General features: G+C 48.1%; 3 protein-coding genes across 6 annotated transcripts in view; all 3 read left to right on the forward strand.

Annotated features, from left to right (window-relative positions):
* Positions 1-860: 860 nt before the first annotated feature.
* Positions 861-9811, forward strand: gpa33a (glycoprotein A33 (transmembrane), paralog a). The gene is made up of 7 exons (XM_067442897.1): positions 861-1026; positions 2658-2827; positions 2914-3127; positions 7355-7519; positions 7643-7759; positions 8201-8330; positions 8404-9811. Exons 1-7 carry the CDS (start codon positions 981-983, stop codon positions 8858-8860), a joined length of 1299 nt encoding a protein of 432 aa, XP_067298998.1. The 5' UTR covers positions 861-980; the 3' UTR covers positions 8861-9811.
* Positions 9812-12495: 2684 nt separating this feature from the next.
* Positions 12496-23876, forward strand: part of LOC137073652 (immunoglobulin-like domain-containing receptor 2) — a 46831-nt gene continuing 35450 nt past the window's right edge. For 2 of the 4 annotated variants that reach the window (XM_067442353.1, XM_067442354.1), the window contains exons 1-2: positions 12498-12736; positions 20873-21205. In XM_067442353.1, the coding sequence (XP_067298454.1) occupies positions 12622-12736; positions 20873-21205 (448 nt within the window). In that variant the 5' untranslated portion in view covers positions 12498-12621. Of the gene's footprint in view, positions 12737-20872; positions 21206-23876 lie in introns of all 4 variants that reach the window. The other 2 variants (XM_067442355.1, XM_067442352.1) reach the window with 2 other exon arrangements.
* Positions 12804-14149, forward strand: LOC137073687 (probable serine/threonine-protein kinase clkA; the record flags this gene model as incomplete). Its single annotated transcript, XM_067442394.1, has 1 exon — positions 12804-14149. A coding segment is annotated over one exon (1299 nt), but the record flags the coding sequence as incomplete, so codon positions are not given.

Here is a 23876-nt window from a genome sequence, read left to right on the forward strand (position 1 = left end):
TGTGTGTGTGTGTTTAAGTGTTCAAGGGTTAGTGAGTGTGAGAGTGTGTAAACCATTACGCCAATGGAATGTCCATACAAGTGTGTGTGTGCGTGTGTGTGTGTGTGTGTGTACGTGTGTGTGTCTGTGTGTGTGTGTGTGTGTGTGTGTGTGTGTGTGTGTGTGTGTGTGTGTGTGTGTGTGTGTGTGTGTGTGTGTGTGTGTGATGTTTAGGTTTAGGGTCAGTGTAGGGGGATAGGTTTGTACAGTGTGAAATGCATTACGTCTATGGAAAGTCCCCACAATTCACAAAAATGCAACGTGTGTGTGTGTGAGTGTGTGTGTGTGTGTGTGTGTGTGTGTGTGTGTGTGTGTGTGTGTGTGTGTGTGTGTGTGTTGTTTAGGTTTAGGGTCAGTGTAGGGGGATAGGTTTGTACAGTGTGAAATGCATTACGTCTATGGAAAGTCCCCACAATTCACAAAAATGCAACGTGTGTGTGTGTGTGAGTGTGTGTGTGTGTGTGTACGTGTGTGTGTGTGTGTATGTATGTGTGTGTGTGTGTGTTGCCACTCCCTCATCATATCCTCTTGTCAAACCAGTTCCTCTGGATCTGATGCAAATGTTTTTTCAGGCTGTTTTTTTTTAATAAAGAGAAATGAGTTTCCAAGAGTTCACAAACACCATCTGAGTCCGCACCACAAAGGTCAACACTTCAGATCTGCATTAATTCAGGTTTCTCCCTCAGGAGTAGATCACCGGGTCACAGATCGTGCGCGTGTGTGTGTGTGTGTGTTTGTGTGTGTGTGTGTGTGTGTGTGTGTGGCTTTTCTAGCATGAAACTGTGAGACACATAAGAGCACAGGGCAAGATGAGACTCGACAGATGGGCGGGGCTTCACTGCTGTCCTGGCCTCTGATTGGCTCTCTGAGTGAGTTTCAGGTTTTTTTGGTCTTCTTCACCTCTTTAGTTCCTCTCATACCTGTGACTCTGGCTCCAGAAGATGGCCGCGATGCTGGGGATATTTGGTATTGGTCTGCTGTTCAGCGGTAAGCCAGCTTTAATGTGTTTGAATCTGTTATTCTGTGGGCATTTATTTACTCCTCGTGTGTCAGTCGATTGAGATTGTGGTCCAGAAAGAGCTTCACACACACCACTAACGTCAGCACTTCAGATCGAGTTGTGTTCACATGGGCTACTTCATGAGCTTCTGAAGGAGATATTAAGATAAAAGCTCAGAATTAACCAGATAATCTCTTCCAGAATGAGTGAGTTAGTCATTATTCAACAGAACACCTGATTTACCTCCAGGCCGTTCCACAGAACTATAGCTCTTTCCTGCATCTGCGGCTCTGAGCCAACGCCCGAGCGCGCACACACACACACACACACACACACACACACACACACACACACACACACACACACACACACACACACACACACACACACACACACACACACACATACACACACCAGCACACACACGCGTGCATTATGAAATAATTTAGGAGAAACCTCTAAGACAAAGATCACAATATATATGATGACAACGAAGGATAACTCCATTAAATCTCATTTTAATTCTTGGTAACGTTTGCAGATATGTCTGTCTCGCCTCGGGCGGTCGTACCTGTTACCGCTCAAATGTTTGGGATAATTCAGATGTTTTCATGTTTTTGAGTCTCTTCTGCTCATAACTCCAGTAATCAGTGTAATATTCCTCCAGTAGATCATCTGTTCTCTCTGTGAATATATAGTAAAGTGTGATTTATTCCTGGTCATCATCATCATTACTGCAGTCTTCAGAGTCACATGATCACTAATCGCTCTAATATGAGGATCTGAGGCTTGAGAAACCTTTATGATTATTATCAGTTTATATGTGTGTGGAAACCCTCAACGTTCAAAAGAACAACATTTATTAAAAAAACATTTTTGTAACATTATAAATGTCACAATTTATTTATTTAATGCATCCTTGATAAATAAACATACATATTTTACATTTTTATTGTTATTTAAGTGTGTGTGTGTGTGTGTGTGTGTGTGTGTGTGTGTGTGTGTGTGTGTGTGTGTGTGTGTGTGTGAGAGAGCCTGTTTACGTGGTTTATGAGGACACAAATTTGTATAACTACACTGGTATTACACTATAAATGTGTTTTATGAGAAAGTAAAAATGCAGAATGTTTCCTGTGATGGGTAGGTTTAGGTGTGTGTGTGTGTGTGTGTGTGTGTGTGTGTGTGTGTGTGTGTGTGTGTGTGTGTGTGTGTGTGTGTGTGTGTGTGTGTGTGTGTGTGTGTGTGTGTGTGTGTGTGTGTGTGTGTGTGTGTGTGTGTGTGTGTGTGTGGTTGTGTGTGCTCTTTTGATACCAATCTTTCATTTGAAAGTCACTTTTCAAGCATCTGTAAAACCGCATTTCTATCATCTTCAATAGATATCTAAATTACGGCACATGCTCTCAATGACAAATGTGTTTTTGGATGAAAATGATGTTGTGTAAGTGTGGCCAAAGTAAATACCTAATGATCTCCTACAACGGAAATGAATCAATCAAAAACATAACGTTCTAGAGCTGCTGTACAGCCAAACAGGTGGTGTGAGTCTGATCTTTGTGTAGTTGATAAAGTGTGTGTGTGTGTGTGTGTGTGTGTGTGTGTGTGTGTGTGTGTTCCTCAGGAGTGCAGGTGACGTCTTCGGTCTTGACTGTGGATATCCCACAGAGGGTGTATAAGATTGCCAGAGATGATACTGTGACCATACCCTGCAAATTTACGCCCCAAACATCACCAACTGCGCAGGTCCGGGTCACATGGAAAGCGGCTCCAGATAAGCCGGAAGATCCAGTGGTAAAGATCCATCAGTTTCCTCCAGCTTCTCTAACACTAGAGCTCATGTGGATGTGTGTTCATGTACTGCTGTTGTTTTTCCACAGATCAGCATCGTCACTTACAACGGTCCCACTTCGATTAAAGTGCAGTCGAAATATAGAGGCAGGGCGACGTTTATTCATGATATCCCGAATGGAAAAGCAGACCTGCAGCTCCAGAAGGTCACTAGCACAGACACACGCAGCTACGAGTGCAACGTTGAAGATGTGAATAATGAGGAGGACGCTGTGTCTGACACGGCCAGTCTCATCGTCTTGGGTAAGACACTCAGAGACATGCTTATGAATATTTGGAGACAGATTAATGGAGACAGATTTGAGAACCCTAACCCTAATCCTAACCCTTACCCGTGTCCTCTCAAAGGCAGACTAACCCTAACCCTAACCCTAACCCTAATCCTAACCCTCTCAAAGGCAGCCTAACCCTAACCCTAACCCTAACCCTAACCCCAACCCTAACCCTAACCCTAACCCTAACCGGTGTCCTCTCAAAGGCAGCCTAACCCTTACCCGTGTCCTCTCAAAGGCAGCCTAACCCTAAGCCTAACCCTTACCTGTGTCCTCTCAAAGGCAGCCTAACCCTAAGCCTAACCCGTACCCGTGTCCTCTCAAAGGCAGCCTAACCCTAAGCCTAACCCTTACCTGTGTCCTCTCAAAGGCAGCCTAACCCTAACCCTAACCCTTACCCGTGTCCTCTCAAAGGCAGCCTAACCCTAAGCCTAACCCTTACCCGTGTCCTCTCAAAGGCAGCCTAACCCTAAGCCTAACCCGTACTCGTGTCCTCTCAAAGGCAGCCTAACCCTAACCCTAACCCTAACCTAACCCTAACCCCAACCCTAACCCTAACCCTAACCCTAACCGGTGTCTAACCCTGTCCTCTCAAAGGCAGCCTAACCCTAAGCCTAACCCTTACCTGTGTCCTCTCAAAGGCAGCCTAACCCTAACCCTAACCCTTACCTGTGTCCTCTCAAAGGCAGACTAACCCTAAGCCTAACCCTTACCCGTGTCCTCTCAAAGGCAGCCTAACCCTAACCCTAACCCTTACCTGTGTCCTCTCAATGGCAGCCTAACCCTAACCCTAACCCTTACCTGTGTCCTCTCAAAGGCAGACTAACCCTAAGCCTAACCCTTACCCGTGTCCTCTCAAAGGCAGCCTAACCCTAAGCCTAACCCGTACCCGTGTCCTCTCAAAGGCAGCCTAACCCTAACCCTAACCCTAACCCTAACCTAACCCTAACCCTAACCCCAACCCTAACCCTAACCGGTGTCTAACCCTAACCCTAACCCTGTCCTCTCAAAGGCAGCCTAACCCTAAGCCTAACCCTTACCCGTGTCCTCTCAAAGGCAGCCTAACCCTAACCCTAACCCTGTCCTCTCAAAGGCAGCCTAACCCTAAGCCTAACCCTAATCTAACCTAACCCTAAGCCTAACCCTTACCCGTGTCCTCTCAAAGGCAGACTAACCCTAAGCCTAACCCTTACCTGTGTCCTCTCAAAGGCAGACTAACCCTAAGCCTAACCCTTACCCGTGTCCTCTCAAAGGCAGCCTAACCCTAACCCTAACCCTAATCTAACCTAACCCTAAGCCTAACCCTTACCCGTGTCCTCTCAAATCAATCAATCAATCAACTTTATTTATATAGCGCTTTTACAATCACGATTGTGTCAAAGCAGCTTCACAGTGTCAAACAGGATAATATTGCGACAAAATTAGATTTGGCTGTACAGTCGTACTGGAGAAAACAGTGATGTTATCAGCTTATTTTAATTAATCATAGGGTATCATAGGGTATCAAAGGCAGCCTAAGCCTAACCCTAATCCTAACCCTTACCTGTGTCCTCTCAAAGGCAGCCTAACCCTAAGCCTAACCCTTACCCGTGTCCTCTCAAAGGCAGACTAACCCTAAGCCTAACCCTTACCCGTGTCCTCTCAAAAGCAGCCTAACCCTAACCCTAATCCTTACCGGTGTCCTCTCAAAGGCAGACTAACCCTAAGCCTAACCCTAACCCTAATCCTTACCGGTGTCCTCTCAAAGGCAGACTAACCCTAAGCCTAACCCTAACCCGTGTCCTCTCAAAGGCAGACTAACCCTAAGCCTAACCCTTACCCGTGTCCTCTCAAAGGCAGCCTAACCCTAACCCTAACCCTAATCTAACCTAACCCTAAGCCTAACCCTTACCCGTGTCCTCTCAAATCAATCAATCAATCAACTTTATTTATATAGCGCTTTTACAATCACGATTGTGTCAAAGCAGCTTCACAGTGTCAAACAGGATAATATTGCGACAAAATTAGATTTGGCTGTACAGTCGTACTGGAGAAAACAGTGATGTTATCAGCTTATTTTAATTAATCATAGGGTATCATAGGGTATCAAAGGCAGCCTAAGCCTAACCCTAATCCTAACCCTTACCTGTGTCCTCTCAAAGGCAGCCTAACCCTAAGCCTAACCCTTACCCGTGTCCTGTCAAAGGCAGACTAACCCTAAGCCTAACCCTTACCCGTGTCCTCTCAAAAGCAGCCTAACCCTAACCCTAATCCTTACCGGTGTCCTCTCAAAGGCAGACTAACCCTAAGCCTAACCCTAACCCTAATCCTTACCGGTGTCCTCTCAAAGGCAGACTAACCCTAAGCCTAACCCTAACCCGTGTCCTCTCAATGGCAGCCTAACCCTAAGCCTAACCCTTACCGGTGTCCTCTCAAAGGCAGCCTAACCCTAAGCCTAACCCTTACCTGTGTCCTCTCAAAGGCAGCCTAACCCTAAGCCTAACCCTTACCTGTGTCCTCTCAAAGGCAGCCTAAGCCTAACCCTTACCCATGTCCTCTCAATGGCAGCCTAACCCTAAGCCTAACCCTTACCCGTGTCCTCTCAAAGGCAGCCTAACCCTAAGCCTAACCCTAACCCGTGTCCTCTCAATGGCAGCCTAACCCTAAGCCTAACCCTTACCCGTGTCCTCTCAATGGCAGCCTAACCCTAAGCCTAACCCTTACCCGTGTCCTCTCAATGGCAGCCTAACCCTAAGGCTAACCCTTACCCGTGTCCTCTCAATGGCAGCCTAACCCTAAGCCTAACCCTTACCCGTGTCCTCTCAAAGGCAGCCTAACCCTAACCCTAACCCTTACCGGTGTCCTCTCAAAGGCAGCCTAACCCTAACCCTAACCCTTACCCGTGTCCTCTCAAAGGCAGCCTAACCCTTACCTGTGTCCTCTCAAAGGCAGCCTAGCCCTAACCCTAACCCTAACCCTTACCGGTGTCCTCTCAAAGGCAGCCTAGCCCTAACCCTAACCCTAACCCTTACCGGTGTCCTCTCAAAGGCAGACTAACCCTAAGCCTAACCCTTACCCGTGTCCTCTCAAAGGCAGACTAACCCTAACCCTAACCCTAACCCTTACCCGTGTCCTCTCAAAGGCAGCCTAACCCTAAGCCTAACCCTTACCTGTGTCCTCTCAAAGGCAGCCTAGCCCTAACCCTAACCCTAACCCTTACCGTTGTCCTCTCACAGGCAGACTAACCCTAACCCTAACCCTTACCCGTGTCCTCTCAAAGGCAGCCTAACCCTAACCCTTACCTGTGTCCTCTCAAAGGCAGCCTAACCCTAAGCCTAACCCTTACCCGAGTCCTCTCAAAGGCAGACTAACCCTAACCCTTACCCGTGTCCTCTCAAAGGCAGCCTAACCCTAACCCTTACCCGTGTCCTCTCAAAGGCAGCCTAACCCTAACCCTTACCTGTGTCCTCTCAAAAGTCTCTCTATTGAGTGCTGCGCCTCAGAGCAGCTCTTTGTGTGCTCCGGTGGATACACCAAATGGTATCCGGTCATGAATTAGAGGTAATCCAGGTGGATAGCAGATGTAATTGCCCTAGCCTTCTCTTCATTGGGCCTGGATTGCCCCATCAGAGTGAAGGCTCATTCAACCAGAGCCTTGTGTTGGGTTTGGTCCAGTGGCGTGACCATTGTCGATATCTGTGCGGCGGCTGGCTGGTCCTCACTGTCCACTTTGCCAGATTTCACTGCATGGATGTTCCGGCCTTGCAGGCACAAGAGTCAACCCACTTGCCCTCCTAGTCTGGCAATATATTGTCTTATTGTCTTAATGTCTGTTGGCCCAGTATTGATTTGTTTGGATGTAGTCTATATGATGTACAGGTCATCAACTTTATTAATTTATCTTCCAGCATTCCTTCTGTTGTTCATTCACGTTTATCTGCTTCTGTAACTGGTAAACAAGAAGAGATGATCAGTTCCATTACAGCCATTCCTGGGATTTACATTTACATTTATGCATTTTTATTCACAATTTGTACAGTGTCCCAACCTTTATGGAATTGGGTTTGTAATAAAGTACTAGTAAATAAAGTCTACCTCTGTATACAGCATTGCAATTGATGACGGCTAATAACAGCGTTGACCAATCAGAATCAAGCATAAGAATGAGTCGTACTCGCTATGTGAATAAGATCTTGACTGTGTTCATGTTGTGTTCCAGTGGCTCCAACGCCGCCCGTCTGCAAGATCGAAGGGGTGGCCGAATACTTTCAGGACATCAAACTGACCTGCCACTCGGCAGAGGGAACGCCGGCCCCGACCTACAAGTGGCAGAGCTACACCACCGCTAACGTCCCTCGGCCGAACCCAAACAAGGCCACTGATTGTACGTGTGTCCGCCTGATACATGCTTAAACCTTGTTATCCTGCATTACATGTGTGTGTGTGTGTGTGTGTGTGTGTGTGTGTGTGTGTGTGTGTGTGTGTGTGTGTGTCGGTCTCTTCTCAGTAAATGGAGTTTTGTCGCTCTTCAATGTTACAATGGAAACGTCCGGTTTCTACATCTGCACATCCGCCAATGAAATCCGATCTGAAACATGTAATCTGACCCTGGCCGTCATGCCACGTAAGTGAATCCTCTTTTCACCTTGACCTCTGCCCTGACCCCCAGTCCTGACCATCTGCTCCGCCTGATCCCCAGTCCTGACCTTCTGCTCCGCCCTGACCCCCAGTCCTGACCTTCTGTTCCACAGTGACCCCTGGTTCTGACCTTCTGCTCGGCCCTGACCCCCAGTCCTGACCTTCTGCTCTGCCCTGACCCCCAGTCCTGACCTTCTGCTCCGCCCTGACCCCCAGTCCTGACCTTCTGCTCCGCCCTGACCCCCAGTCCTGACCTTCTGTTCCACAGTGACCCCTGGTTCTGACCTTCTGCTCTGCCCTGAGCCCCAGCCATGACCTTCTGCTCTGCCCTGACCCCCAGTCCTGGCCTTCTGTTCCACCCTGACTCCCAGTCCTGACCTTGACCTCTGCCCTGACCCCCAGTCCTGACCTTCATCTTGTTCTGCAGCCTCCATGAGCATGGCCTCCATCGGTGGGATTGTTGGAGCCGCTGTGGGCGTGGTGGTCCTCTTCGGAGCCATCATCCTCTGCTGCTATTGCTGTCGGAGGAAGGAGAAGCCGGAGGAGTACGCAATGGGGTACGGGAGCCTGTTATGCTGACCTTAGCTGACCTCGGATGACCTCTGCTGACCTTTATTCCTCTGTGTTTAGGACTCCTGAAGGAGAAGAGTTCACAGACAAGGAACCGGAAGGGAAAGATTATCAGCGTGTGACCTACGAGGAAGAGCGGAGTGTGAAAAGTGCAGCTGACCGACGGGATCCTCCAGATGACCGCAGCGAGAGAAGCTACGACCGCCGCAGCGACTACACCGACAGACGAGATGACCCCAAGGAGCGCCGGGAACGGGATGACCGTTATGATGACCGCTATGATGACCGGCGAGATGACCGCTACAGTGACCGCTACGATGACCGGCGCAGTGACCGCTACGATGATCGCTACGATGACCGGAGAGATGACCGGCGGGGTCGTGTTGATGACCGGCGGGGTCGTGTTGATGACCGGCGGGGTCGTGATGATGACAACTACGAGAGTGACCGCTACTCTGAGCGCTCCGAAAGACCTCCTATGCTTCCACCCAATAAACCCAGAGACCCGCGGATCTGAGCTCAGCAGACACCGGTTCAGTACTGAAGCCTGTTCATACAAAACTATCATGCTTTGGTAAATCATAATTATTAGATTAGGCCCTATCACACACACGCAAGTTCTCCTCAGTGTTTAAATCTGACCTGCACTGGCGCATCTGTTGGCCATCTGGTCTAAACCACGTGTGTCCAGGAGCATTGCTGGAGAGTTGCTATTGTGAGGAACTGACACCAGTGACCACTGACCAACACACACCTGCTCTAAAGTCAATAGTGCAGGATTTCTGTGTTATTGAAAGAGTGTGTTAGTGATAGGAGCCTATAGTCATATCTCTGAGAGAAAAATCCACACAATTTAGATAAAAAGTCAAAATATGACATAATAATTATGACATAATTTCGATTTACCTCATGATAATTACGTCCTTTTGAGTTTCCATGTTGTGATTTAAGATCTACCAAAGCATGACAGCAATCCTAATAATCTGAATATGAGTTATGATAGAATAAAAGGGCTTTAATAAATCTGGTGCGGTGTGGATGAGCTCTGATATTGTTCATCTGTAACTGGGGTTCTTTCGTGTCTCGTCTGGTGCTCCTGAACTAATGTCTTCTTAACCTCTTAATATTCATATTTTAGGAATAAACAGTGCTGACTCTTTCTCCTCCCCTTCGCTTTATTATGGTATTGTTTGAAAATAAATAATTAAGAGCACGTCTTGTGCTGGTAGAATAACTGGTTTGACTGAACATTCAGGCTTCAGTTCCTGACCTGAGTAAATGTAATTATTCTTAAACTTCCCATTCGGATAAGACATAAATGTATTGATCAACACAGAGAATATTCTGTTTTATATTTTGTTTTATTGTTTTGATTGATTTGTACATTATACTGTGTGTTGCGATATTGTTTCCCATGTTGTTTATTTTCTACGATGTTATGTCATTATTAAAGCCATGTTTTACTCCAGTGAATATTTCTCAGTGTGGTGGGATTTAAGAAAGTTTCTTTATAGACAAAACCCTTCAAGTGGGACAGCCATTAAACACTGAGCCCTTAAAGCGCATGTGGCGGAAGACAAAACTTGTAGTCCATTGTGACTAAATGCTCTCAGACAGCAAATGCAGCGAGTTTGCTTCCTTCTTCTCAGAGAAAATCAATAATAACAGAAAGGCAATCAGCACATCCTCTATTCTTAGATTGTTAGAGACTATTCTTTCCGGTGTAATCAAAAAACTAAATGCAACGTGTCCATGCTCTTAAAGTGATGATGAACTGAGAAATCAACTTTCCCTTGAGCTTTTGATATATAAAAGGTTATGGTCATTAAAGAATATCCTGTAAGTTTCAGAGCTGAAAACTTCCTTCTTAGTCAAAAAAAAGCTTTTATAGACACCAGACCAAGAAAACAGTCTGTGCTTCATCCTGACGTCAGTGCACAACGAAACACCGGCTCTACAGCGCGTCTAATCCAGTAGCCCCGCCCACCGACTCATCTAATCCAGTAGCCCCGCCCACCAACTCATCTAATTCAGTAGCCCCGCCCACCGACTCATCTAATCCAGTAGCCCCGCCCACCGACTCATCTAATCCAGTAGCCCCGCCCACCAACTCATCTAATTCAGCAGCCCCGCCCACCGACTCATCTAATCCAGTAGCTCCGCCCACCAACTCATCTAATTTAGTAGCCTCGCCCACCGACTCATCTAATTCAGTAGCCCCGCCCACCGACTCATCTAATCCAGTAGCCCCGCCCACCGACTCATCTAATCCAGCAGCCCCGCCCACCGACTCATCTAATTCAGTAGCCCCGCCCACCGACTCATCTAATCCAGTAGCCCCGCCCACCGACTCATCTAATTCAGTAGCCCCGCCCACCGACTCATCTAATCCAGTAGCCCCGCCCACCGACTCATCGAATCCAGTAGCCCCACCCACCGACTCATCTAATTCAGTAGCCCCGCCCACCGAATCATCTAATTCAGTAGCCCCGCCCACCGAATCATCTAATCCAGTAGCCCCGCCCACCGACTCATCTAATTCAGTAGCCCCGCCCACCGACTCATCTAATCCAGTAGCCCCGCCCACCGACTCATCTAATTCAGTAGCCCCGCCCTCCGACTCATCTAATCCAGTAGACCCGCCCACCGACTCATCTAATCCAGTAGCCCCGCCCACCGACTCATCTAATTCAGTAGCCCCGCCCACCGACTCATCTAATCCAGTAGCCCCACCCACCGACTCATCTAATCCAGTAGCCCCGCCCACCGACTCATCTAATCCAGAAGCCCCACCCACCGACTCATCTAATCTAGTAGACCCGCCCACCGACTCATCTAATCCAGTAGCCCCGCCCACCGACTCATCTAATTCAGTAGCCCCGCCCACCGACTCATCTAATCCAGAAGCCCCACCCACCGACTCATCTAATCCAGTAGCCCCACCCACCAACTCATCTAATCCAGTAGCCCCGCCCACCGACTCATCTAATCCAGTAGCCCCACCCACCGACTCATCTAATCCAGTAGCCCCGCCCACCGACTCATCTAATCCAGTAGCCCCGCCCACCGACTCATCTAATCCAATAAATAAATAAATCAGTAACACATTAATCAGGCTTCCTGACTGTATACTCTTCTTGTTTTGAACACAGATCTAATCATATTTTAAACAAGTGACTTACATTCACGACTGGAATATACTCCATATGACCCCAGTGTTTAATCAATAGACAAAACATTTAACTATTTTATTTGGAATGACAAATACTGATTAAAACAACACAGCATCCAAATATTCACAAAGAGCTTCTCATGTTTATCCTGACAATACAGACGCTGCAGACAGTCACGACCGCATTAATCAGCAGGTTATGGATAAAGGGCAGACAGTCACACACGCATTAATCAGCAGGTTATGGATAAAGGCGATCGTCTTCTCCAAACACGCAGACTGCCGATGATCGCTGACACAGATCAACATCTGGCTGTTTGCTTAGAGCTCTTCTTACTCAGTCCAGCAATCTGCAAGCCTCTGACACACAGTCTGTGCTCATGTCCTAAACTCCCCAAAATAAGGACGATGCGTTTGGTCCTGTAGCCACACACTGCCATGGCGTTTGCTAACGGTTGGTATTTTAGCATTTCCTCAGGAAAACACAAGTCCATGAAAGCATCAAAACAACAGCCCACTTCTAGAATCAGAACGTTTTTAGAAAGTTCATTAATGACTTCACTGTCTGGAGTATTCGGGTGTTCCCTCAGAACACTGTGAAGACAGTTTATATTAGGATCATTCAGATTGGAGACCCAGCTGGTTTGGACAGTCTTATTACACTTTGTCCAGAAACTTTGCGCAGTTCTTGAGCCATTGTGTTTACGATGCAGTGTAAGGGGATAGAAAATACGGTTTGTACAGTATAAAAACCATTACGCCTATGGAATGTCCCCATTGTCACAAAAACAAACGTGTGTGTGTGTGTGTGTGTGTGTCAACATGCCCCGGTTTGCACCACACCGATGAGAACGCCAGAGGGCGAACTGATCCCCAATGCTTCACACTTCACTGTGTGTGTGTGTGTGTGTGTGTGTGTGTGTGTGTGTGTGTGTGTGTGTGTGTGTGTGTGTGTGTGTGTGTGTGTGTGTGTGTGTGTGTCGTTTGTAAAGAAAGAGCCCCTCCTCTTCAGTCCCCGGTAACGCGCGTTTGTGGGCTGCGCGCGCGCCCGTTCCCTCAGACCCGTTACTCGCGAGACGCAGCGCATACGGACGGACGGACGGAGGATGACGCGGAAAGCGCGCGGAGAACACGGCGGCGATCCCGCGACGCGTCACGGCACGGAGCGGTTGAGGAGGATTTCCCTCGCGCGATGCTGGATTTCTGCCGTGGCGTTCACAGGTGCGTCGCGTTCTGAGCCGCGCAGGGTCTCTCTCTTCACTGTTTACATAATAACTGCACTAACTCTACTAACTACACCACCAACTCCACTAACTCTACTAACTACACCTCTAATGACTACACCACCAACTCCACTAACTCTACTAACTACACCACCAACTCCACTAACTCTACTAACTACACCACCAACTCCACTAACTCTACTAACTACACCACCAACTCCACTAACCCCACTAACACCTCTTCTAACTACACCACCAACTCCACTAACTCTATTAACTACACCACCAACTCCACTAACCCCACTAACACCTCTTCTAACTACACCACCAACTCCACTAACCCCACTAACACCTCTTCTAACTACACCACCTCTTATAACTACACCTCTTATGACTCCACCACCTCTAATAACTCCACCGCCTCTAATAACTCCACCTCTTATGCCTCCACCACCTCTAATAACTCCACCACCTCTAATAACTACACCTCTTATGACTCCACCACCTCTAATAACTCCACCTCTTATGACTCCACCACCTCTAATAACTACACCACCTCGTATGACTCCACCACCTCTAATAACTCCACCACCTCTAATAACTACACCTCTTATGACTCCACCACCTCTAATAACTACACCACCTCTAATAACTGCACCTCTTATGACTCCACCACCTCTAATAACTACACCTCTTATGACTCCACCACCTCTAATAACTACACCACCTCTAATAACTACACCTCTTATGACTCCACCACCTCTAATAACTATATCACCTCTAATAACTACACCTCTTATGACTCCACCACCTCTAATAACTACACCACCTCTAATAACTACACCTCTTATGACTCCACCACCTTTAATAACTACACCACCTCTAATAGCTACACCTCTTATGACTCCACCACCTCTAATAACTACACCTCTTATGAGTCCACCATCTCTAATAACTCCACCACCTCTAATAACTACACCACCGACCCCACTAACTACACCTCTACTAACTACACCAGCTCTACTAACTCCACCACCTCCAATGACTCCACCACCTCTACTAACTACACCACAAATTCCACTAACTCCACCACCTCTACTAACTCCACCACCAATTCCACTAACTCCACCACCTCTACTAACTCCACCACCAATTCCACTAACTACACCACCTCTACTAACTACACCACCAACCCCACTAACTCCACCACCTCTACTAACTCCACCACCAACTCCACTAACTCCACCCCCTGTACTTACACCACCAACTCCACTAACTACACCACCTCCACTAACTCCTCCACCCACTCCACTAACTCCTCCACCCACTCCACTAACTCCTCACTCATCCACCCACTCCACTAACTCCTCACTCCTCCACCCACTCCACTAACTCCTCACTCCTCCACCCACTCCACTAACTCCTCACTCATCCACCCACTCCACTAACTCCTCACTCCTCCACCCACTCCACTAACTCCTCACTCCTCCACCCACTCCACTAACTCCTCACTCATCCACCCACTCCACTAACTCCTCACTCCTCCACCCACTCCACTAACTCCTCACTCCTCCACCCACTCCACTAACTCCTCACTCCTCCACCCACTCCACTAACTCCTCCACCCACTGCTCTTGGCAGCTGATCTTTAATTCAGGGATTGTTTGGTAAGTCAGTCAGTGTGTGGCAGTGATTGAGTTTTAAAGTCTCACAGGAGCCAGCCTTCAGTGAGGATCTTCAGGAGCTGAGAGTGTTAGAGGTACACACACACACACACACACACACACACACACACACACACACACACACACACACACACACACACACACACACACACACAGCTGGTCGTGATGGGTGAAGCAGCTCAGCTCTGATTACAGAGGCTTTGGTTAAACATCACCCTCATCATTACACCAGTTAACCTCCACACACACACACACACACACACACACACACTGAGGCGTAACTGCTTTGTAAGCAGTTTTACACCGTTACCATGGTAATCAAACAGCCACTGTAACAGCTTTAACTCTCTCAGCTCCTGAAGATCATCACTGAATCACACACACACACACATACACACACACACACACACACACACACACACACACACACACACACACACACACACACACACACACACACACACACACACACACACACACACACACACACACACACACTCACTCACTCACTCACTCACTCACTCACTCACTCTCTCTCTGTGTGTGTGTGTGTCTCACACAGGTCATATATAAACAGCTGTTTCTGGGTGTGTGTTTGTTTATAAACCCACCACAATCTGAGACGCTCTTCTGTTGACTGACTAGATTAATAGCAGATATTCAGAAGCTCAGAGGAAACGTGTGTGTGTGTGTGTGTGTGTGTGTGTGTGTGTGGGCAGCATATGGAATGTTTTTGTTTCTTGTTTCATTATCTATTTTCACATGTTCATCTTGTTCATAGAATATTTTTGTCTGCTGATAAAGTGGCCGTGAATGTCGTTTGACTGCTGTGTGTGTGTGTGTGTGTGTGTGTGTGTGCCCTAGTTTATATGACATTGTTACATCCAAATGTCCCCATAAGGAGAGTTAAACCTGAGATCACCAGCCAGCGGTCCCCACTTTTCAAAAGGCTTATAAATCACACAGGAGGAGTTTTTATGAGAAAGTAAAAATGCAGAATGTTTCCTGTGATGGGCAGGTTTAGGGGCAGTGTGTGTGTGTGTGTGTGTGTGTGTGTGTGTGTGTGTGTGTGTGTGTGTGTGTGTGTGTGTGTGTGTGTGTGTGTGTGTGTGTGTGTGTGTGTGTGTGTGTGTGTGTGTGTGTGTGTGTGCTCATGTCTCTCTTTCTCTGGGCATTCTGGCAGTTTGCACGTGTGTGTGTGTGAGTGTTGGGGGTTTTCACTTAAACTTGTTTTCCTTTATGATATTTCCAGTTCATCCTTTGCTCTGCATGGTCCGGTGAGTTTATATTGCTGATTTATTGCTGTGTTGAAGTGAGTTGAGAGCGGAGGGATGGCGTCTCAGGCCGAGGCGTTGTCCTTACGCAAGGGTTTCAGGTGTGGACCTGCTGATGTTGGTGGAGGATGCGAATGGGGAGGCCGGTGGTCATGAGGATATCCCATCGGCCTCTCGCATGAACAAAGCTGTCTGAAAGCGCAGCATCTGGAGAATCACTTCACTGAAATTGTCCTGATTGTAAATGATGATTTAGTGTGAGTTACTCCACTCTATGCGGCTTCATCTAAAATTACGATCTCGAATGTACCTCCGTTCATAACCGATGAAGCGCTAGAGCGGGAGCTAATCCGATTCGGAAAAATGGCTAGCCCTTTCAAAGTGGTTTCTTTAGGGTGTAAACTCCGGCGCTAAAACGTCTTTTAGGAGACAAGTTAACCTGATTTTAGATTCTCAAAAATAAATGTGATCGCAGAAGTGGCAATTTTCTTTTCAGTTCTACCATCCCAATGGGTTTACAGACCACAGCTTGGTTCTGGTTGTAATAACCAAATCTCAGAGTTCAAAATCATCCTTTTGGCATTTTAATATTAGACTGCTCCAAGATAAGGAATTTCGTCGGTATATTTAAATTTTTGGGCAAGAGTTGAAAAGTGAAAAAAGTAGTTTTGAAAATATAAGGCAGTGGTGGGATAAAGGAAACGTCTATATAAAAACGTTCTGTCTGCAATACACTACTAACTGAGTCCGTTGAACATGAGATCTCATCTATAGAAGCTGAACTAATCAACAGATATGATCCCATGCTCAGTAGAAAACTACAGAGGAAAAAATGGAGTTGGGATCTTATTTAAATGAGCGGGTAAAAGAGAAGGTCTCGCTTCGTTTCTGTGGCAGATATAGCTGCTCCAAGTGCATTTTATTTTAATTTGGAGCGTAAAATGGCAAAGCATAAGCAAATGGCTTCCTGACGAATGTGAAGATGACGTGTGATGCTAGAGAAATGCGGCGTCATGCAGTGGATTTTTATTCAAACCTTTATACTGCTGAACATTGCTCCGCCCAACTTTTTCAAGGATTGCCCCAAATAGACTTTGACTCAAAGGCTGCTTTGGATACAGATATACAGATATATCCTATCAAGAGCTAACTGCCGCGGTGGGCCAACTGAACTCAGGAGGATCCCCAGCCATTGATGGGTTCCACCTGAATGTTATAAACATTTTTGGCATTGTATTGGACAGGAACTTTGTGATGTTTTTTCTGTGAAGATGGCTTGCTGCCTGTGTCCTGCCAACGCGCGGTTTTGTCATTGTTGCCTAAAAAGGGGATTTGTCTCTTTTGAAGAACTGGAGACCAGTTGCACTACTGACTACTGAATATAAAATTGTATGTAAATGCTTCGCAAATAGGCTTAAAAAGTAGAGTTTTTAAAACAAAAATTGGTTTAATCTCCCTGGATCAAGAAAAGGCGTTTGATCGAGTTGATCACAACTACCTTTTTAAGGTTTTGGACACTTTTGGTGAAACTTTTGTATGCTGGTGCCTCCTGTATTGTCAAGGTGGGAGTTGGACTGAGGCCCCGTCCACACGAAGCCAGAGCTTTCCCAAGCCGATCTTTTTTTCCCCTCGTTTCAAGAAATATCTGCGTCCACACGAGATAACCGAAACCAACTCAAAACGAAAGTATACATGCCAGGCCAGTGTGTGGCGCTGTAATTCTGCCACAGAAATACACTAAAAACGGAGAAGAAGAGTTGTGGCTAGACGGGGTACAGCAGTGGTCAGAGGTGGGGCAAAATCTCACAACTTATCGGATGTGTTTTATTAACGCCTACACCGACCCCGGCCCGTAACACACCCTTACAGTACTGCGGATACGGTCATTAAATGAGGCGATATTGATGAGCTCATGCCCAGTGCCGGAGCTTTATCCCTTAACTCTTCACCGTGCTGGACGTAGTGATGACATCGATGACACATCACCGCACATGCACACACGAAAACGGAAGATTGTCGTTTTCAGATTTATCCGCTCTGGGACCCGGTTTCAGAAAATATCAGATTCATGCTTCCTAAACTCCGGATCCGTGCGGACGAAACGCTGATACGGTACGACATGTGTACGTGCACAGCTAAACGCGTCTCCGTGTGGACGGGGCCTGAGTCGTCCCATTAATGTAACGAGGGGCATAAGACAAGGGTGCCCATTATCAGGGCAACTGAACAGCATCGCAATTGAACCTTTACTCTCTAAATTGCAGGAAAAATGTCTGGTTTTGTCTCACCTGGTATTTATAACTCAAGAATAGTTTTAAGATGCAGATGATATCACTTTGTTTGTTAATAATGAACAAGATGTTAAAGGGGGGGTGAAATGCTGTTTCATGCATACTGAGCTTTTTACACCTTTAAAGACTTGGATTCCCATCCTAAACATAGACAAAGTTTCAAAAACTAATGTTGGACGTTTGATGGAGTATTTCTGTGTTAAAAATACTCCTTCCGGTTTCTCACAAGTTTCGGCTTGCACTTGTGAGACTTGACGTTAAATAGAGCGGAAGGTCCTTGTATGGGCCGTACGGGCTCTTCTCCCGGTAGGGTGCGCGCGCGCGTGACTAGAGGGAGAGAGAGGAAATGCACGCTGTAAACACTCTCTCAGGTGCAGATCCAGTCGTCCGTGAACACTTATGTCGCGCCGCGCTCCACTTTATTCCTCTGGGTGACGTCGAGCGACTTCAACGCTTCAGCACAGCATTCCGGGAAGGCAGCGCTGCATTTGAACCGATTTGAACGCAGAAATGACGGGAAGCTTCAAGGCATCGCTTCAGTCGCGTCGCAAAGTGGATTTCCACGGTCACTGCTGTCACAGGACTTCACCAAATCATACCAAAGAAGTGTGTTTTTGACAGAGCGGTCCTGCTTTGGAAGATGCCGGTGAGTAAATCAACTTCAAATGTCTCTGCTATTGGCTACCGTCGCATGAGTAAACATCAGTAAACGATACGATCGCGTGCTTCGTCATTCAAATGCGCTAACGGACTCCATTGTTGTTCTGTATAACGTTACACTATTCTGACTCTGACGTGCAAAACCGTTTTGCTTGCTACCTCTAAGGTCTAGTCACATACAATAGTCCATAAACCGAATCATGTCCTCATAAACTGCACACAAAGGCCCCTAAATACAGTCCATACCACAGAGACGGACGTCCTGCTGTTGCCGTTTCTCCTGTTCAATTTATTTCTCCCTCAGATTTGATTGTGGATCATTATCTGTATTAGCTGAGATAGATGGGTTTCTCCACGCTTGAGGACGTCACCGCTTTGCGCGCTTGTCATTCTTTAGCTCCGCCCACACGATACGCCTCCAGGCGCTCGGTTTTTTCCGGAAAGACTCGGTACAGCCTATATTTCTTTTATAAATATGATAAAACTAAAGACTTTTCGGAGATATGAAGGATGCAATACTACTCTAGAGGTACTCTAGAGATTGATTGAAACTGAGTGTTTCACCCCCCCTTTAATTCTTTGTCTGGCATACTTTGTGTTTATGAGAAGGCTTCCTCAGCCGAAGGTGATTTGGGAGAAAAGCGAAGCCCTCTGGGTAGGTCATAACTTCTCAGAGATCCTTCCACAATTGCCTGGAAATCTCCAATGGAAATCAGAAGGGCTTAAGATACTAGGCATTTATTTGGGATCTAATGGTTTTCAAAAACTAAACTGGGAGGGAATAGAGGACAACGTATGCACCTAAGCCTAACCCTAAGCCTAACCCAGGGGAAGAGTTCTGGTAGCCAACAATTTGGTGGCATCAACCTTATGGCACAAATTCAATGTGCTGCAACCACCGGCAGGTCTAATCCAAATGATTCAAAGATACTTAGTGACTTTCTTCTGGTCTGGAGACCACTGGGTCCGATCTGCTGTGCTGCATCTTCCCACACAGGAAGGCGGACATGGTCTGGTGGACATTACGGCAAGAATAAGGGCTTTTCGTTTGCAAACAGCTCAAAGACTCTTATACAGCAGCAAACTTGCTTGGATGGACGCTGCGATAGCCCTTTTTCAGAGGGTAGGCGGAATGGGACTTGATAGACATTTGTTTCTTATGCAGTTACAAGAGTCTGATCTGGTAGATCAGAATTAGGCCGCACAACTAAAGGACCTCAAGTTTGGCCAATTTAGGTAGCATCCATGTTTCTGATCCATATAGGAGAACTGGCAGGCTTAGGGTTTGGAAGAGGTGGACTTTGGTTTTGGAGTTGGAGTCACACTCTGAAAAATGCTCGTTCAAGTTTGGGTTGGAAATGGACAAACCCAGAAATTGGGTTAGTTGAACCCACAGTGAATGGACCCATTGAAACGACCCAATCTCTGGGTTTGTCTATTTTCAACCCAAACTTGAGTTGTTTTTAACCCAGCATTCTTTATAGGTTAAGAGTTTGATGGAGTGCTTCCACAGACTCAACATGAGAGAAGCAAAGGGCTGCTTGACCCTTTGTGGACTCCTGCTCTACTCACTACTTTCCTCTCTTGTACATTCGTTCCCATGTGTTTAAAGGGGTGATGAATTGACAAATCAACTTTCCCTTGAGCTTTTGATATGTGTCGAAGTGTCCAATGCCAGTTCATTGACTGGTGTTACGTCAGCGAAATGGATGGACTTTCTTGGACTTGACTCCTCCCCTAGAGGCTGCTGGCGATCCCTGTATAAATGGCCAATCAATAAGCCTCCAGTGGAGAATAGTTCATGGAGCTGCCAGACATGGGGTGCATCTTAATCCTAGCGTTGGGGTTGGCTGTCCTTTTTGTTCCGAGGTCGAATCATGTGTTCATTTATTTGTGCAGCGTTGACGTTTAGGGGATATTTTTTTCCCTTTTAAGGGACCGGTTCCTATCTTTGGGTGAAGGTTTTACCTTTAAATTATTTATTTACGGTCCTAGGTATTCTGTTCAAAGGAAAAGGACTGCAAAGCTAGCTATCTGGGAAACAAGAAAAAAATGTTAGGGCAGGATGTAATGAGTGTGGGTTAGGGTTAGTTTGCTTATTACAAGTTGCTGGACTGTTTACCAAAGTGTCTCTCTCTCTCTCTCTCTCTCTCTCTCTCTCTCTCTCTCTCTCTCTCTCTCTCTCTCTCTCTCTCTCTCTCTCTCTCTCTCTCTCTCTCCTCAGTGGTGTCCTGCGGTGAGGCTGTGCAGGTCTCAGCTCGTGATGGCCGCCGCTTCGCTCTGCTCTTCCAGTCGGTGGTGCTGCCGTGTCAGTACTCCAGCGTCTCCACCCAGACTCCGGTGGTCCAGTGGTGGTATAAGTCTTACTGCAGAGACCGCTCTCGAGACTCCTTCCGCTTCCCCGACTCTCTGGCCTTCCACGGCTCTGAGCTCGGCCCTAACCCTCACCTGGACTGCGGAGACACCAGCCGGACCGTGAGGATCGTGGCCTCTGGACAAGGGTCATCCATCACCCTCTCAGAGCACTACAGGGGCCGAGACATCGCCATCATCAATAGTGAGTCACCCTGACCCCTGACCCTAACCCTGACACCTAACCCTGACACTCCATCACCCTCTCAGAGCACTAGAGGGGCCGAGACATCGCCATCATCAATAGTGAGTCACCCTGACCCCTGACCCTAACCCTGACATTCCATCACCCTCTCAGAGCACTACAGGGGCTGAGACATCGCCATCATCAACAGTGAGTCACCCTGACCCCTGACCCTAACCCTGACCCCTAACCCTGACACCCAACCCTGACCCTCCATCACCCTCTCAGAGCACTACAGGGGCCGAGACATCGCCATCATCAACAGTGAGTCACCCTGACCCCTGACCCTAAACCTAACCCTGACCCCTGACCCTGACACCTAACCCTGACCCTCCATCACCCTCTCAGAGCACTACAGGGGCCGAGACATCGCCATCCTCAATAGTGAGTCACCCTGACCCCTGACCCTAACCCTGACACCTAACCCTGACCCTCCATCCCCCTCTCAGAGCACTACAGGGGCCGAGACATCGCCATCATCAACAGTGAGTCACCCTGACCCTAACCCTGACACCTAACCCTGACCCTCCATCACCCTCTCAGAGCACTACAGGGGCCGAGACATCGCCATCATCAATAGTGAGTCACCCTGACCCCTGACCCTAACCCTGACACCTAACCCTGACCCTCCATCCCCCTCTCAGAGCACTACAGGGGCCGAGACATCGCCATCATCAACAGTGAGTCACCCTGACCCTAACCCTGACACCTAACCCTGACCCTCCATCACCCTCTCAGAGCACTACAGGGGCCGAGACATCGCCATCATCAACAGTGAGTCACCCTGACCCTAACCCTGACACCTAACCCTGACCCTCCATCACCCTCTCAGAGCACTACAGGGGCCGAGACATCGCCATCATCAATTGTGAGTCACCTTGACCCTAACCCTGACCCCTAACCCTGACCCTCCATCACCCTCTCAGAGCACTACAGGGGCAGAGACATCGCCATCATCAACAGTGAGTCACCCTGACCCTAAACCTAACCCTGACCCCTGACCCTAACCCTGACACCTAACCCTGACCCTCCATCACCCTCTCAGAGCACTACAGGGGCAGAGACATCGCCATCATCAATAGTGAGTCACCCTGACCCCTGACCCTAACCCGACACCTAACCCTGACCCTCCATCACCCTCTCAGAGCACTACAGGGACCAAGACATCGCCATCATCAACAGTTCAGTCACCCTGACCCCTGACCCTAAACCTAACCCTGACCCCTGACCCTGACACCTAACCCTGACCCTCCATCACCCTCTCAGAGCACTACAGGGGCCGAGACATCGCCATCCTCAATAGTGAGTCACCCTGACCCCTGACCCTAACCCTGACACCTAACCCTGACCCTCCATCCCCCTCTCAGAGCACTACAGGGGCCGAGACATCGCCATCATCAACAGTGAGTCACCCTGACCCTAACCCTGACACCTAACCCTGACCCTCCATCACCCTCTCAAAGCACTACAGGGGCCGAGACATCGCCATCATCAATTGTGAGTCACCCTGACCCTAACCCTGACCCCTAACCCTGACCCTCCATCACCCTCTCAGAGCACTACAGGGGCCGAGACATCGCCATCATCAACAGTGAGTCACCCTGACCCCTGACCCTAAACCTAACCCTGACCCCTGACACCTAACCCTGACCCTCCATCACCCTCTCAGAGCACTACAGGGGCCGAGACATCGCCATCATCAATTGTGAGTCACCCTGACCCTAACCCTGACCCCTAACCCTGACCCTCCATCACCCTCTCAGAGCACTACAGGGGCCGAGACATCGCCATCATCAACAGTGAGTCACCCTGACCCTAACCCTGACACCTAACCCTGACCTCCATCACCCTCTCAGAGCACTACAGGGGCCGAGACATCGCCATCATCAACAGTGAGTCACCCTGACCCCTGACCCTAAACCTAACCCTGACCCCTGACACCTAACCCTGACCCTCCATCACCCTCTCAGAGCACTACAGGGGCAGAGACATCGCCATCATCAACAGTGAGTCACCCTTACCCTAAACCTAACCCTGACCCCTGACCCTAACCCTGACACCTAACCCTGACCCTCCATCACCCTCTCAGAGCACTACAGGGGCTGAGACATCGCCATCATCAATAGTGAGTCACCCTGACCCCTGACCCTAACCCTGACACCTAACCCTGACCCTCCATCACCCTCTCAGAGCACTACAGGGGGCGAGACATCGCCATCATCAACAGTGAGTCACCCTGACCCTAAACCTAACCCTGACCCCTGACCTCTAACCCTAACCCTGGCCCGTGACCCTCCATCACCCTCTCATACCCCTTTTCCACCAAGGCAGTGCTGGTGCTAATTCGGAGCCAGAGCGTAGTTTCAAATCGGCTCTGTGTGTTTCCACAGCCAAAGCACCGGCTCCGAGCCAGGAGGAGTGGTTCTTAAGTAGCACCAAAGAGCCGCTTGCGTCAGGCGCTGGGGGCGGGGTCAGCAAGATCAACACACACTGGAGATCTGCTGTTTTTTAAATAGCAGCTAATGGAGCTAATAGCTGCTGCTCTTTTATAATCACCGTTTATAAAAATGACTGCGAACTGCATGAATGTGTTTGATTATCTGTGTTATGATGCCGATGATTTACTGTCGTA

This window comes from Pseudorasbora parva, chromosome 4, assembly GCF_024679245.1.
Source record: "Pseudorasbora parva isolate DD20220531a chromosome 4, ASM2467924v1, whole genome shotgun sequence".
Lineage (NCBI taxonomy): Eukaryota > Metazoa > Chordata > Actinopteri > Cypriniformes > Gobionidae > Pseudorasbora > Pseudorasbora parva.